General features: G+C 41.5%; 1 protein-coding gene across 1 annotated transcript in view; it reads left to right on the top strand.

Moving 5' to 3' along the window:
• Positions 1-17,227, top strand: part of wsb1 (WD repeat and SOCS box containing 1) — a 37,891-nt gene extending 20,664 nt beyond the window's left edge. Inside the window, exons 6-10 of the mRNA XM_041940021.1 lie at positions 6,211-6,311; positions 8,801-8,973; positions 11,268-11,381; positions 13,842-13,949; positions 14,190-17,227. Of these exons, the coding sequence (XP_041795955.1) occupies positions 6,211-6,311; positions 8,801-8,973; positions 11,268-11,381; positions 13,842-13,949; positions 14,190-14,352 (659 nt within the window). The 3' untranslated portion in view covers positions 14,353-17,227. The remainder of the gene's footprint in view (positions 1-6,210; positions 6,312-8,800; positions 8,974-11,267; positions 11,382-13,841; positions 13,950-14,189) is intronic.
• Positions 17,228-17,578: the final 351 nt, after the last annotated feature.

Raw genomic sequence — 17,578 nt, 5'->3', positions numbered from 1 at the left:
ATATCAGTAACACTATCCCTGGAGAGGAGGAGGTACGGAGAGGGGATGCAGTTGGTGTTGAGGGCAACAGGCCAGCCAAGGAGAGAAGCATGGAGCAGAAAGCTAGAGTTAAGTGGCCGAGGGCTAATGATAGCAAAGAGTGGGAGGCAGTTGATAGAGATTTATCAGTCATATTAAGCAGGCTTAGAGGAGATGTAGTGGAGAAATTGGATAAAATTGGAGATGTGATCTACTCCTATGGTCGAGAGAGATTTGGGGTGCTTGTCAAAAGGAAAGGCGAGAGGGTGCAGGTCGGCAAGTCTAGGCGGCAAAGAGAAATAGAGAAGTTAGTAAAGGAAAGGAGGCAGTTAAGAAAGCAGTGGAGGAAGGCGACAGAAGAAGAAAGGGAGGGAATTAAGGTGTTGCAGGAGGAACTGAGAAGCAGGTTAGCAGTACTCAGAAGGGCAGAACACCTTAGGGAGAAGAGAAAGAAGAAGGAACGTGCAAGGTCAGCATTTTTTAGGAACCCCTTTAATTTTGTGAAAGGCTTGTTTAATCAAGAAAAAGGAGGGCAACTTAAGGCAACGAAATCAGAGATTGAACAGTATTTGAAGTCGACGTATTCAGATTCAAAGGAGAATAGGAACATAGGTCTTCCACCTGACATGCCACCATTAGGGGAAGTGGAGCAGGAGATGGATGTGAGCCCACCTAGGTGGAGAGAAGTGGTGGAGGTGGTTAGGCGTGCAAAGGCTTCTTCGGCCCCAGGGCCTAATGGAGTCCCCTACCGTGCCTATAAGAGTGCACCTGGCATCTTAAGGACACTATGGAGATACCTGAGAATAGTTTGGGAGAAACAAAGTATTCCAAGAGCATGGCGCAGGGCAGGAGGTGTCTTCATCCCTAAGGAGAAGGAGTCATCGGACCTTAGCCAGTTTCGGATGATTTCTCTCCTAAATGTTGAGGGAAAGATTTTCTTTAGTATCGTAGCACAGAGGCTGGCTAAATACTTAGAAAGGAATGGTATGATAGATACGACAGTGCAAAAAGCAGGGATACCAGGATTTGCGGGATGCTTAGAGCATACTAGCATGATTTGGCATCAGATTCAGACAGCTAAGAGGGAGAAAAGAGACTTGAATGTTGTATTTTTAGATCTGGCTAATGCGTTTGGGTCAGTGCCACATAACCTTATTTGGAGTTCCTTTGACTACTTTAAAGTGCCGGAGATAGTTGTTAACTTGGTGAAAGCATATTTCCAAGACATCAGACTGTGTGCAAGTATCGCAGAGCTCACAACAGGCTGGCAAAGATTGGAGGTTGGTATTATGGCAGGATGTACAGTGTCCCCGCTAGCTTTCACAATGGCTATGGAGGTAATTATTAGGGCTTCCAAGTGGGTCGTAGGTGGAGAGAGACGGCAGAATGGAATGCGTCTTCCACCAATTAGGGCTTATATGGATGATATGACACTGCTAACTTCAACAGTGCCATGTACAAGGAGGTTGTTAGATAAAGTCAATCAGAATCTCAAGTGGGCTAGTATGAAGATTAAGCCTAGTAAGTCAAGGAGTATTTCAATATACAGAGGGAAAGTAAGTGATAGAAAGTTTGCTATAGATGGTGAGGAAATCCCAACAATTAGGGAGAAATCAGTTAAGAGTCTAGGACGGTGGTACAATGTGGACCTGAATGATGTTGAACAGGTTGTGCAATTTAGAAAGGATGTTGCAGAAGGGCTGGAGAGAATAGATAAATCAGGGCTCCCAGGAAAACTGAGGTTGTGGTGCTTGCAGTTTGGCTTGTATCCTAGGTTAATGTGGCCAATGTCAGTATATGAAGTCCCATTATCTGTAGCAGAGAGAATGGAAAGGCTAGTTAGCTCTTATATTAGAAAATGGTTGGGTGCTCCCAGGTGCTTAAGCAATGTAGCTTTGTATGGGAAAGGAATGCTTCAGCTGCCAGTATCCAGTCTAACAGAGGAGTTTAAATGCACTAAGGTTAGGACAGAACTTTTATTATCTGGGAGTAAGGACATGTTAGTTAGCAATGTGGTTCCGAATCCTTCTGGGGGGAGGAAATGGAACCCAAGGGCAGCAGTGCAGGAGGCAGAGGCAGCTCTTAGGCATGCAGAAATAGTAGGAAATGTTCAATTTGGCCGGGGAGGCTTGGGGCTTGGCCCAGGCAAACCAGTGTGGAATAAAGCAGGTCTAAAGGAGAAAAGAAAGCTTGTAGTGGAACAGGTGCGTAGGCAGGAGGAGTTGTTAAGAGGGGCAAAAGCAGTTGGTCAAGCCAAACAGGGACAATGGTTGAATTGGGAAGGTGTTGAGAAGAGGAAACTTAGTTGGAGGGACCTGTGGAATATGGAGGAAGGCCGTATTAAATTTCTGATAGGGGCGACATACGATGTGTTGCCAACCCCGCAGAACCTAAGTCTCTGGGTACAGGGCGATCAATCGTGCCCACTCTGCTCAGGTACAGCAAGTTTAAAGCACATTTTGTCAGGTTGTAGAATTAGCTTATCACAAGGCCGGTATACATGGCGGCATAATCAGGTGCTGAGAAGCTTAGCCGCAGGCATTGAGGAGAGAAGGAAGCAGGTGAATTCTGGAAGTTCTAGAAAGGAGAGGTTAGATGTGCAGTTTGTTCGAGAGGGGGAGAAAAATAGAGCTGCTAAGTCAGGGAGAAAGCAGGGAGGTGGCTGCCTGGTAGGGGCTGATGATTGGCAAATGCAGGTCGACTTGGGAGGACAGCTAGTTGTGCCCCAGGAAATAGTTTATAGTAATCTGAGGCCAGACATTGTCTTATGGTCCATGAGTAAAAAGACTGTGTATTTTATTGAGTTAACAGTCCCTTGGGAAAATTCAGTGGAGGCAGCTTATGAAAGGAAGAAGACTAAGTATGCAGATTTAAAGACAGAATCTGAGCAGAGGGGATGGAAGACCAGGGTCTGTCCGGTTGAAGTGGGGTGTAGAGGTTTTGTTGCAGGGTCAGCTGTTTCACTGTTGAGGGAGCTGGGAGTGCATGGGCAAAATTTAAGAAAGACAGTGAGGGAGATGTCAGATGAGGCTGCTAGGTCTAGTCAGTGGATATGGATCAGGAGAAATAATAGTAGTTGGGGGGTGAAATGGGGACAGTGGGGGGGCAGGCAGAGGACATGCATGCCTAACCCGGCAAGAGAAGAGGTTAAAGTCTGAACAAGACACCTCTCCTCTGCTCTGCTTTCCCCGCCCCATCTTCTCGCTCTGCCAATAGGAAGAGAACCAGGAAGTTTAGATAAGGTGGGGGTGTGGCCAGCTAGAGTCTCTCTTTGGGACCATGCGGCCTGTTCAGGTGAGTTTGCGTGGTAAGACACAGAGTTGGCTTGTTTTTTGATCTTTTTGGTTGTTTTCCTGTTTTGTCTGCTTCTTGAAGGAAATGTTAGGGTTTGTTTTCCTGCTCTGTTTGCTTTTTGAAGGAAATGGTAGGGTTTGCTGCTTCTTGAAGGAAATGTTAGAAGAGGCTGTTAAATCTAGTCTGTGGTTTAGGCCTCCACCTTCAGCACCTTCTAAATTTTCTATCCCCTACCCGAACCAGGGTTTGTATTCCCACCCCGCTTTTTCTTGGTGCAGTTGGTGAGAGGCAGGGGTAGATGATGGTAGTGTGGCAATCGGCAGTTACATGTGGCATCTAGGCCTGTGGTAGCATTGTAGCAGCTAACAATAGCTAAAGCAGTGAGAGTATGATAGTATCTTAGCAGTTAGTATTGGTAGCTAGCAATTAACATTAACAGTATAGGTGAATCTAGCGTTATTGTCTTCTTCTGTTCCTCTTAGCAGGTAGCGGTTAGCACATAACATTAGCTAAATGGTAGCATCGGAACTGTATTGTCTTCTTCTGTTCTTCCTAGCGGTTAGCAGTAGCATTAGCAATAGTTAAATGGTAGCATCGGTACTGGCCACTACCTGGAGCATCTCTGGGTCAGTTGAACGTGGCGGTGCTGTTTGGATTGTGTAGGAGCAGTGTGAACTGGCACTAGGGGGGTGACTCTGGGACGCCGGAGTTCACTGCCTAACCTCCTGAGGTCCGTTTCACAAAGCAGGTTTACTGAAAACTCCGAGTATGTTAACCCTGAAATGAGGGAAACTCTGAGTTTTCCGTTTCACATAGGAAGGTAAGTCAAACCAGAGAAAGAGGGGTAACTCAAGCCTGTTTCACAGACAGAGGTAAGTTAAACTCCGAGTCAGTTACCGCAGTAACTGACTCTATGAACCTAACCTGGTCGGGACCAGGTTTTACTCAAGGAACCTCGAGTTTCTCTGTGTCTCCGCCCTCTTTCAACCGCACACCGCATTCATTTCCTCATTCATTCATTCAGTCGGCAGACGAGTTTTGGCATAGTTCTGCCGTCTGTTATTAAAAAAAATCATTAAAAATATCAGTCAGTGAGAAGTCCATTAGGCACAGTAGGTGGTGACTTTTTTCGTTAACATGGCATGTTAACGTCTTTTGATCATGATCCCGTGGATGAAGGTGCAGCGATACTGCGCAGAGAATGAAATATTCGTCGGGAGATAGTTATCAGACCATGATGTTCTTGCTTTTCCAGACAGTTATTGATTATCGGCCACCACCCGTTCTTCGTGAATCTGCCTTCTTTCTGTTGGCTGAGTAAAAGTCTGTGTTATTTTAAATATAGGCTTAATTATTTAACATAACATGATATAGATGAGAACACTTTTTTCATTTTTAAATTTTATTTCATTCGTTAACAAAAAACAAAACATTATATGAACACAATATAACCAATTTTACAATGAAAGGGAGCCACTTAATATTTACTTTACAATGTAAAACATGATCAAAATGAGGTAGCTACCTCCATGAGATCATGCAGAGGTCGTACCTGTTTGAACCATGTTTTTATATTTGAATTTAAGCTGCTGCCAAGTGCGCTTCTCCCCCGCGGGATTGCACCTAAATGAAATAAATTAATAGGCAACCATTCAAGCAGTTTTGCCCTGTAATATTATTGTGATTTCAAAGGACTACATTTATACTCACGCATTGACCCGAGCAGCAAGGTTCTCCCACGCCGTCTCCCTCTCCTTCGCAGCTGCAGCGGTGTTGGACTTCCGTCTAAAAACGTGTTCATATTCGCTGTATGAGCGCATTAAAATGTCTAATTTCCAGTGGCGTGAAGTACGCAGCCTTCCGCTTCCCCGTTGCCATGGTGAATCCTTAAATCGGGGTTCCATTGATGCTGTCTTTTTAAAGTTGCGGTGCACACGCTTAACTCGAGGTGAACCTACTCTGAGTTAATCAAACTAACTCAAATCTGCTGTTGTGGAATCGAAAACTCAGAGTTTCCTATCTCAGAGTAGATCAACTCAGAGTTCAGGGTTACACTCAGAGTTTGTTGAACCTGCTTTGTGAAACGGACCCCTGGAGGTGTAGTGGGACTAAGTAGGCGAAACACTGTTGAAGGGAGGTTTCCACCTGATGACCCCCAGAGACGTGTTAGGAATCACTGCTCTTTGGCAGGTATAGAGGCAGATTAGAGCTCCAAGGTTCTTCACTGAGAATGAATCCTCTTTTTGAGCACAAGTATCTTGTGTTTAAATTAACTAAGTGTAACCGCTTCAGCAAATTCTTAATCATCTGTGCCTGCTTGTAAATTAGCCATTAAATGCAACACATTAAGTTGTTTCTTTCCTTTAAAAATACATTCTGTCACTTTGCCGCGGGATTGCTTTACGACCTGTCAGCTACTTGTGTTTAACATTTATTATCATTTCACATTTAGCAGCTGTTCGAACACACTGTTACAACTTATTTCACCATTTACACTAGATTCATGAAAGAAGACAACATTTTATTGATGGCAAACGTCAGATTTTACAAATACAGTAAATTGTAACCAATGTAGGCTACTTCTTTGTCGACCCTGTAGCAAGTCCCCAGACTCCCTTAAAAAATTGTGCAGTTTTTTGCTAGTTGTTGAGTTAGTAGAAACTATGTAAAATTTATTAACTTTGTCTATGACAAATTCTTAAATATATGGGCCTTCTGGTACTAATCTCGACAAGTACTATACATTGAGTTATTTCTTTCTCTGTAAGGTAGAAATACCAAAAAAACTCTTCACAAAACGTTTGACTCATTGTGTTTGACATGTGACAGCAGTGGGCTTTGACACTAAAGAACATGGTGTACTGCTTCAGATGAGATAATGTTGTGTGTGTCTTGTAGGTAATATGATGAAGGTTTTGCGGGGGCATCAGAACTGGGTGTACTGCAGCGCCTTCTCCCCTAACTCCTCCATCCTGTGCTCTGTCGGTGCCAGCAAAGCAGTATGTATACAAGTTTTTCTTAGTTATTTTGTTGATTTGCTAGCTAATCTGTGTGCAATTGCTTGTGACCAGTTATGCTTAATCAGCCTACAAATAAAAAAAAAAAAAACAACCATATCTGCCCTGCCCTCCCATTTCCACATTAGAAAAAACTGTGCTCAGTGTGATAATAAGTTGAGCTACCTGCACGTAGATTCTGTTTGGTTTTTGTTTGCAGTGGAAAAAAGGCTTTTCATGTTCTGAAGTTTGCATGCAGAGCAGACTGTTTTCACTGTTGTTATGTTAAGTACATTTGTTTCCGGACTACACCTTTAATTCATTACAGCAGGGGAATTTGAAAAGAAATTAATGTAGCTTCCAAAAAATATTCTTTTGCAGTTTTGAAAACGATTTTGGCTTTATGAAAGCCTCCATATTGTCAATCAGTTCATACAAGAAAAATATTACCTTATTTTATTACATGTTGAATTGATTTTCCATATTTCTGCAGCCCTTCAAGCCGACATGTTTCTGGATATTGATTTCATAGACTGGCCACCATTAGTTCACCTTAACTACAGTGTTGCAGCCCTAGATCGTTGTGAACATGGTGGTAATGGTACACATGGTAGTAGCTTTGTCAGGCTGTGTGTGTCCCTACAGTGTGTGTCTTGCTCTCCCTGTCACAGGTGGTGGCAGAGCTCAGTGTGTGATTGGTTTTGAACGGAGGGCCGCGCTGACATTTTGAGCAGCCGGTGTAAACTGGGGACGCACAGTGCACAATGCCCAAAGGCCTGGCCAGGGGCAGTCTGGCACCTGACCTGCAAGGTCAATCTGTACGTAGGTGCTGCTCCATGTCTGTCTACCTCTGCTGTCGCAGTTCCTCTATTTATTTTAATTTCAGTTTAAAACTGTCATTAAACGGATTATTAAATCCTCCATCCATCCCCCTCACCTACTACCTATCTCCCAAAACCACTTCAACACCTCCCCCCTTATCTTTAAATAGCTTTGTCAACAGACTGCGCATGCTAGCTCCTCTTTTATTTCTAGAATTTCTGCTATTGTCAGTTTAAATGTATCCCTCGAAGTATACAGTGTAACACTATAATGCTGCCAGTGGAAAGTTACAGAAAACTATTCAGCCAGCCACAACAGTTTAACAACCAACCTGTCCCCTCCCTTCACTTTCAGTGTTAGTCAGCAAGTTGCCAGTGCTTTACAAATGTTACACCAACCCCATGTCATTGAATTATTGGTTTGAGATTATTATTGATATATAGAAATGAAAATGTTTTGTGGCTTTGCAGGGCACTTGTATCTGACAGATGTCAGCTGTTGCCTTAAAACCATGTAGAAAAACAGTCAGCAAATTGTCTGGTTATGTGGTAACTTTTCCATTTGCTGTTGTTCTGTCTTTTTCTGCTTTTGTAGAGAGTGTTTCTGCTGTCAGCAGCAACGGTGGAACAACAGTAAATTATACTGTATTTTATCCACTTTTCTCCTCCAAAATACTTGTGATGAAAATCCAACAGAAAATTATGTTTATATGTTTTAAATTTGAATTGGGGAATGACAAAATAAGAAAACTGGGGAGTACAAAGAGGAGGAAACATGGTTAAGAATCTCAACCATTAGCTCGTAGCTCATATTGCTGGTGTTCACAAGCACCATTTGCAGCACTTTTGAGCATTTTGAATTTTTACCAAAGAGTGATAAGGTGTAGAAGTTACACAATTGCTTAGTTCTCAGATGATACATAGATAGATGTTTATATTAAAAAGAAATGAGACCCTGTCTGACTTTTAAAAGCAAAAGGCTTCCACAGATGATCTCTTTTCAACCAGTGTATGTGTGTGTACAGTATGTATGTATGTGTGTGTATGTACTTGCCAGAGGTATCAACCCTTTGGCCATAAAATATTCTTTTCTCTTGCAGTATCTGTCTCTCTTTGTAGGCTTCTGCCGGAGGTGCGAGCCTATTGTAAACACAGTGAACTAAAACTCTGAAAGGGGAAACCAGTGGAGTAACATTATGTTACCTTAAGTTACTACTTGTTTTATTTTCTCTTTTTTTTTTGTGTAGACTTTTTATGTTAAAATTATGAAAATATTTATAAATTTTACATAAATATTTATGTGGTACATTTAATAATATATTGAAAGATGTATGCATTTAAATTATGATGCTGTAGTTTAAGACTATTATACAACAATGTTGCAAAGTTAATGGTAATTGTCAATGTAGCGAAAGTGTTGTATTTTGACATAGCCTTGCTGCTTGTGTAGCATGTGCTGTTTTGTTTGTTCGGCCTGGTTAAAGGTTACAAAGCTTTACGATGACATAAGTTGAGCATAACTCTGTTCAATTCTGTTTTAATTTATGTTGCTTAATTTAACTTTCGAATGCTTTATGTACATAAAGTAATTATTAGTGTAAAATTGCACATCTGTACTAAACTGTACCCAGTCATTTCATGGGCTATAACAGTTCTCTCCTCACGTTGCAGGTGTTCCTATGGAACATGGATAAGTACACATTGATCCGGAAGCTGGAAGGGCACCACAATGATGTGGTGTCTTGTGAGTTCTCACCAGATGGGGCGTTATTGGCCACTGCCTCATATGACACCCGGGTCATTGTGTGGGACCACCACAAGGCCACCATCTTGCTGGAACTGGGGTACAATATGCAGGCCAGGCCTTTGCTGCCCTCAGATGCCTTATTATTTGGAGCTACACATTATGAATCACATGCTCAAGGAAGCTAAAAAGAAACAGAGAGACAATAGGAAAAGACTTTGTTGCAAACAACTCCAGTCAAATGTGGGACTCTATGAGGAGAATCAACATGACTCCTGCTTTAAAACGTCTCAGCACGCTGAATGACCAGCAGAGGGCAACAGAGCTGATGGATTTTTATTTAAGATTTGAAACCCAGGACTTCTCCTCTGAATGTGAGGAGGTCCTGAGGTCGATTTCAGGAACTGAGCAGGACCCAAAGCTGGTGATTCATCCTCATAGGGTCCAATCCATGTTCAGGTCTGTTTGCACCAAAAAGGCCACAGGACCAGATGGGATATCTGCTTTTCTGCACAAATCCTGTGCAGTGGAGCTTACAACAGCTTGGTACCCCATCTTCCAGAGATCTATGGATTCACACATCATCCTCAGTCTCTGGAAAAAATCAGTAATCACTCCGGTTGCTAAAAAACTATGTCCTGTGGCCAACAATGACTTCAGGCCTGTGGCTCTAACCTCCATAGTCATGAAGTGCTTCGAGAGGATGATGGTGACTCTGCTCAGGAGGGAAGTAGATACACACTTGGACTCCTTTCAGTTTGCCTATAAGCAGGGTTGAGGCACTGATGATGCTATTAACAGCATCATTCATCTGGTCAGCAAACACCTCGAGGACCCCAGAGCTTATGCACGTGTGTTGTTCGTTGATTTCAGCTCAGCGTTCAACACCATGCAGCCGCACCTGCTTATGGGAAAACTGAGGGAGATGAATGTGAATTCTTATATTCTGAGGTGGTATCACTCTTTCCTGACACAGCGCAAACAGCAAGTCAGGGTCAACAGCGCCCTCTCGGAACCAAGATTGATAAGCACAGGAGCCCCACAGGGCTGTGTCAGCTCCGCAGTCGTCTTCACATTGTACACAAATGACTGTGTAATAAGTTCTCTGACGACACAGCTATCGTCAGCTTGCTGCATGCTGACGGTAGCCTACTGGACTATTTCTCAGAAATAGAGTAATTTGTCCAGTGGTGGGACCAAAATCATCTTGTGCTGAATGTGGGAAAGACTGAGGAGATGATATTTGACCCAAAGTCCGTCGGGGACCACAGGCCAGTCGTCATTAAGAACCAACACATCAGTCAGGTGGGTTCATACAGGTATCTAGGAGTCCACATTGACAACACACTCAGCTGGAAGGTACATGTTGGAAGCCTCTGCTCCGAACTCCAACAGCGTCTCTACTTTCTACGCAGACTAAGGGTCTATGGAGTGGAGCAGAGGATCATGTTGCTCTTCTACTGCACTGGAAAGTATCATCAGACACGGCATTGCAACCTGGTACGGCAACCTGACTGTGCAGTCAAGGTCACAGATTGCCAGTCTGGTGCGGACTGCCATGAAGATTATAGGGGTCAGGAATCATCCTCCCCTCCAGTTGCTTTATGAGCAGTCCGTCTCCAGACTGGCACAGAAAATTGTGTCTGACCCGACTCACATTTTACACTATGAGTTCCAGCTTCTACCTTCCGGCAGGAGACTCAGGGTCCCCAGAACCAGGCTGAACCGCTATAAAAACTCATTCCTGCCAACATCCATCAGATTGCTAAACAACCAACAGTATCTCTTAGTGCAATAAGATACATGGTGCAATAAATTCCTATCCGTACAATATAATCTGTTTATATCTCTCTTGTATATAGGTGAGTATATGTTTGTATGTATATACATAATGTGTATATATGTATATATACATGTGTGTGTATTTATATATTTTTAATATACTTTTGTTTATATACATATATATAAATATATATTTTTTTACTTCTGTGAAGTATGTCGCTGCTGCACTTTCTTGTTTAGTTCTCTCTTTTCTGTTTACACCTGTAAACTGCAGCGGACAGAGTCCAGGAAAAATTTCCCCACGGGGACAATAAAAGTATATCTTATCTTATTATAGATGATTATAGAGTATCCTGACTATTTGTATTAAAATACAAGTCTTATAATTTAATGACTTTTTTTGTCCACCTGTCATTGTGGTAGGTGGATTCCAAAACATACTAGCCACTCAATTTTGTTTACCTGCCATTTTCTTTTTTTAACCAGTAGTGTGTAACGGCATGTAAAAATTTAAGCAATAGGCTATGTTCTTTCATGAGGAAAATATTTAATCTCTTAAGGAAACAGTGAATGTTCATTGTTCATTAAACTCTTTTTCTCATCTTTCTCTAGCCATCTTTTTCCTCCTCCTTCACCTATTTTTGCTGGAGGGGCAAATGACCGCTGGGTTCGCTGTCTGAGCTTCTGCCCTGACGGCCGCCACATTGCCAGCATTACTGATGACAGGTAAGACAATGAAAGATATCAGATTTAAAGTTATATTCCATTATGTAGTTTCTTAAATCTTTTTTCAATAACATTTATCTCAGTGTCCAGTTTTGTGTTTACTGTGTTTGTGGTTTTCATTGCTTTCCCCATTGCTTTTATAAGAACAACTGATTTTTTTGTTTTGTTTTTCAAACTTGGGGCATTTGGGGGTATCTTTTAAAATTAAAATGTTAAAATGCTGACATTCCAGTACCCTCAGGAAGAATTCTTTAAAACCAAGATGTTTTTTTTTTTTTGTTCTGGGATATTGTGTGTCTCATGGTGTCTGTTCTAGGAGGTTAGCTGTATCAACACGTTTGCAACATTCATATTTCAAAGTCTTCAAATCCTGAATGGGCAGTGATTTCAGTGTGAACCATGACAAAATCACATGTGTTCTGCTGTGCCCCCCTTGAGTGGATGTGTTTGTTCACTAAAACCTGAAACCCGTGCCATGCACGTGGGCTGAAATGTAAACAGCAGTACAGCAGAAAAGCTTCACTGTTTGCTGCAGTTTGTTTTTATATCCTACAGGGAGTCATGAGTGTTAATAGAACATAACTTCTGTATGTAGATCTGTTTGGATAGGTCACATGACTGTCACAAGGTAGTTATATTATTGTGATCGCTGTCTGGCCAAACACTTTGGAGTTGTTGCATGTGAAAAATAGTAAAGTAGACAATTTTACTCGAGCTAAAATTTAAACTCTTAAGGAAAATACTGACTATTATTTATTCTATTTAAAAGAATAAATAAAATAATACTTACTCATATACACATATATATACTGTACCTATACATGTGTACACCCAGAAAGTATGTGCAATATGTGCAACGTTTAGCAGTACGTTGTTCTCCCCCGACTACCCTGCAAGATTGTTAATTTCTTCTGAATATGTATTCTCATTGTTGTTTGAAATCTGGCTGGTGGCGGTGTCGTCTACAAACTTCACAACAGAGTTTTCTCCATGCCAGAGATCGCATTTGTGGGTATACGGTGTGAGCAGGAGGGGGCTGAGCACACAGCCCTGGGGGCTGCGGCCTCAAGCCCAGAGTGCATGATATGTTGTGAGAGATGTTTCATGGGTTTGATTTTGTCAAATGCTGAGCTGAAATCAACACACAGCATTCTCATGTAGATGTTTCAAAGGCAGCAGAGATGCTGTTATCTGTTGGCTTTCAATGCAAACTGGTGAGGGTCCTGTCTGGCTGGGATGTTGTCTTTAATGTGCTGGAGAACCAGTTTGTCAAAGCACTTCAGCAGAATGAGGGTGAGTGTCACAGGACAATAGTCATTTAGACTAGACACTGCAGACTGCAGGGACATTGTCAGGCCCAGCAGCTTTACTCATCTTCACGCTCAGCAGGATTCTTCTCACATCTTTTGTGAAGACGGACAGTCAGGTCCTCTGGAGGCAGAGTTGACTTGACAGCTGACTCTTATTGAGAAGATCAGCATAACATGTGTTAAGCTCATCTGGCAATGTGGGCTCTCACATGACACTACTGCTTTTATAGTATGTGATATCTTAGGTGTTGTTGATGTCTCTGCTTTTTGAGGTCAGTTTTCAGTCTTGCTCTGTTGGTGTTGTGTGCTTCCTTATTGACTGACTGAAACACAACTCTTTTAGCTCTAGGTAGAGTTTTGGATATTTGGGGAATTACTTAATTGTCTCTGTGATATTTAAGGTTGCCACTGTGCTCTAACTATATGTTGGGTTATTCAAAATGTCTGTGTCCATATATGAAGAAGGGAGGGTCTTATTCAGTAGTGTACCATTTAATATGTTTGCTCAAACTTTTTGGCCATCTGGCCTTCGACAGTGTGTACAAATGCAGGGATACAGTTTTCACTTAACGGCGTGAGGTAAGCTAACAAGTGAATGAAATCAGCAATCACTGTGATTTCACCTAGAATGTAATCACATAGAGTTGACGGGTGAACAAGATCACCAATCACAGTGACTCACCCAAAATGGAAATGCATTTAAACTCTTTACAATTTCATCTGAAAGTCAGTCAGACATTGAGAATAACAGACACCAAAAATACATAGCATGTACAAAACAGCTATAATCACTGTTAACCTAATGTTGCTCCCAGTTCCTAAAACAGACCGAACCAACAGTCTGTGACAGTGATATTCTGGCTTCCAAAAAGACACATAATTTGTAATCCAAGCCACATATAATATCCAACACAGAACAATATTCTAATTCCTTGCAAATATTTTATTGGAGTGACTTACAAAAGTTTTGGGGCATGTCTTTTTTTTCGAAAAACTTTTTTTGATGACCATGAGGAATAAATTAACCTGTCTGTGTCACTCAGTACAGTTTGTTTTAACCATAAAAACACAAAGTTAGTCCAGTTTCTTGCATGAAGTTTGATTTCTGACAGCAGTGTCCTTGTGTTGCTTTTTTTCTGTCCCTGCTCAGGCTGGTTCGTTTCTGGAGCATAGAGGAAAGGGCTCCTCAGGCCATCGCCTCTCTCTCTAATGGCCTCTGCTGTGCCTTCTCTGCTGAAGGAAGTGTCCTTGCTGCTGGGTAAGCACGTCAGACACACACAATCCTGAACACACAGATCACAGTTGTCAGTGTTTTATCTCATCTTAATGTCTTTATGGGCAGGCAGTTTTCATTCTTAGCTTTGGTTATTTTTGTTTGGAAATGTCAGACTGAACTCATTTGTAATTACCAGTGCAGTGTTTTGAGCTCAAGAGTTATACTACCTCATCCTTTTTGATTTGTCATCATTCTTTTTCCGGGGGATGGTGGGGGTTCAAGGACTTGTGATGGTAGTGTGCACTTCTGGGAGTGTCCTCGTAGCATTGCCAGTCTGCAGCACATGTGCAGGATGGCCCTTCGCCGGGTGATGACCACTCAGCAGGTGGAGGCCCTGGCCATTCCCACGCCGCTTCGTGACTACCTGACCTACAAAATCATCTAATTGCCCCCAATCACCAGCCCAGCACCATCGAATGCAACTGCATCTGCCGCAGCAGCATGCTGGAGAACCAATTAATCTGAAAAAGGAACAGTTTTTCATAGAACTCATCAGGAAAGGAAGAAAAGAGTTAAGTTTTGCTGAAACGCCAGAGCCATGTCCTCCTCTCAAACCCCCAGGACGGCCACTATCAGCAGGATATTGTGTTATCTTGTACATACTTGGTTTTGTAAGTGCTTTAGTAAATTACTGTACTGGAGCCAGTGCATCATCTATACCAGATCAAGTTTTTCTGGGGCCTGCCATCCCCTCTGTCATATCAATGTGGTACCTGTAAGTGTTCCTCTTCCAGCTGGCTTCTCTTTACCACATTCTTTTCTTCTGACTTGAAATGGCTCTTGCACTTAATGTGAGAAGCTATGCAGTGGTGCTAGCCATATTCCTGCTGCCTGCTACGGCTCAGCTCAGCATGACTCAACTTGATACCTGGTACCTGGGTTTAATTTTTCATTGCAGATACCATCACCTCAACATAAGTGGCATTGTTAGCCGATCGTTATAGCAAGCCCATGTGAAATTACTGTGATATTATCTTCAATGTGACACAAACACAGGAACTATGTAGGCTATCAGAGGGATGACCGTTTGTCACAGCTAGGAGTCAAACTTTGTTTCAGAAAAGGCTAATTACAGCAAGACAAAAGACCACTGAAAAGTGGTGAGTTTGGGGAATGCAACATCAGAGCTCAGTCACACAACTGTGGTTGCTCACAAGTGACGATTGGTCAGTGTTTTCACTCCACCATTTAGTATTGGTTCAGCTCACTTGCCCTGGACAGAGGTTATATGAAAAACAATACCAGGTAGTAACTACAAAACTATTATTTGACAATAGAACACCAAAAAAGAGCAAGTTGGTAGAGCTGTACCATGCAGTTGAACAATGGCATAAGTGTTCAGTTCCTCTTCCAGCTGCGCCATCTCTCCACCAGGTTCAGTAAACCCTTCATCTTTTCCTCTGACTTGAAATGGCTGTTGCACTTAATGTGAGAAGCTTTGCAGTGGTATTTGCTCTAAATGTCAGGTTTTCTGTTTGCAAGTGGGTGAGCTAAAGGAAAGAGACACATGGGAGGTTTAAAGGATGCATGTTTTTGAAGGCCAATATGCAGATCTATGAAACTGATGCTGTGGAAATACAGTATCTTTACATTGCATTATTTTCATGGCTCAGAAGAAAAACAAAATTTTGCAGTTGTATTTCTCTGAAACAGTATTTACACCACCATGGCACAGTCACCCACTTACACCTACCTGAAATGGGCAGATTGCGAATTTTTCACGTTGTTTAAATTATAGGCAACAGCAGATGCTAGATGCTTCACTAGCCAGTGAGCTAGCACATGCTACCTGCTCTGCAACAAAACAAATAAATGACGCCAATAAATACAAAATTGATGCACAGAAATGCCAAAGATATTTTTTGAAATGGTGTCACGATTCTATAGTTTGTCCACCAGAAAGTAGTGATATAGATTTTTTTTCAACTGCAAATTATCCTGCCCAGTACATTTCTCATTAGGAAAATACATTTTAGGGAACCTTATCAAGTCATAACAAAACATGCAAAGTAAACTAATATCAGCCGATATTTGATTATCAGATTTTTAAACTGTCAAATATCAACAACACGTCCTGAAAGATCCGGTATTGGTTGTGGTATGTCACAGTGTCTATTTAGTTAGTTCATCAGAGGTGCAGAGAAGTCTGTCTGTGTCTGTATGCGTCTGTGCCCTGCCCTGCAGGGAAGTATAAAGACATGAGACAAATGTTTGATGATTTCACACAATACCAAGGCACATCTGCCGCTTAACTGCTATCTAGATTGCTATCTATATTTGAACTTGTACAGAAACCTGTATACAGATTTCCATGTGATATGTATGTATGTACAAAATTGTATAATGCCTATAAACATATCAAAGTTTTAACCTTTTTTTTTTATCCGTCATTAATATTAGTCTTGTTTTTATTTTGTTTGTTTTGTTCTCCTTTACAAATGTGAAAAACTCTACAAATAACTACATGTCTTATTGCTAAAACCTACAATGATAGGCGTATTACATTTCTTTACTGGTCAGATTTAGCCTGGCAGTGGTGGTTCAATTTGTGCCCTGTCACATTTTTGCTGTAAATAGAAATTACAATAAGCAATTCCAGCAACCTTGAAAGCAATCCAAAGCAACAAACCAATCACTTGCCAGCCTTGGTTGTGTGGTATTTTATAACTTTCATGCTCTCTGAACTATATGCACATGATAATCCAAAATGACTCTTTAAGGTGCAGCATTTTCAGAATCTTCTATTTCTTGATTGTCATTTTCAGTTGTTACGTCAGTGAGAAGAGATGTGAAGAAGGGAAAGTGAGCTTTTACTGTTTGTCTTGCTTGTGTTTCAGTAGGAAGGTGGGTGCAGAGCAGCTGTCAGTCATTCATGGCAATGTCTGACAGTGTCGGTGCCAAAGTTTTTCAAAGGTTCAGATAGTTTATTCAAATGGTTGGGTTGTTTTAATAATTTTCTGCTGAAAGCTTGTCTCATGAATGGATGGCAGTCCTTTTGTCCATACACAACCTTAACAGTGATTTTCGTTACATGATGTTTCTATACCTGTAACCATTGTGATTGGAAAAACACAGTCCTGCCTCAGTGAGATGCAGTATAAAGCAGTAAATATATCAAATATATATGAATGTATAAAATTCCTGCAAATGTCTTGTAATTGTGCTTGTGTAGTTTCAATAAAGGCTTTTTGACAAAATAATGGTGACTATTAATATAAAAGCTGGCAATGAGCCTTCAGAATTGATGTAAAGTTTTGCTGACTTCCTGTATTTCCTTGGGCCACATGCTTTTAACTATGAATGAAAGTGCATGAATTTGCAACACACACGAGCCGTTATGTTTTTCTGCTGTATGGGTTATTCTTGTTGCCATATTATGATGTGGTTTTGTTAAGTCATGTCATGTCCCATTCTCTGTATTCTCTATTTGATATAATATTTTGATGCAGTTTGAGCCCAATGGCAAGTGTTTCTGTGTTGGCTGGAGCTTCTATACATTCTCATAACACTTTCTGTGTAAGCATGGGTTCTTGTGGGGAAAGAGCCCTGTGTCTTTTTTTTTTAAAAGGTGAAATATAATGAATTTAAAAATATCATAGATATTGTAGGAT

Source organism: Chelmon rostratus, chromosome 7 (assembly GCF_017976325.1).
Source record: "Chelmon rostratus isolate fCheRos1 chromosome 7, fCheRos1.pri, whole genome shotgun sequence".
NCBI lineage: Eukaryota > Metazoa > Chordata > Actinopteri > Chaetodontiformes > Chaetodontidae > Chelmon > Chelmon rostratus.
Note: the sequence above shows the minus strand (reverse complement) of the source record. Positions and strands in the feature narration are given on the sequence as shown.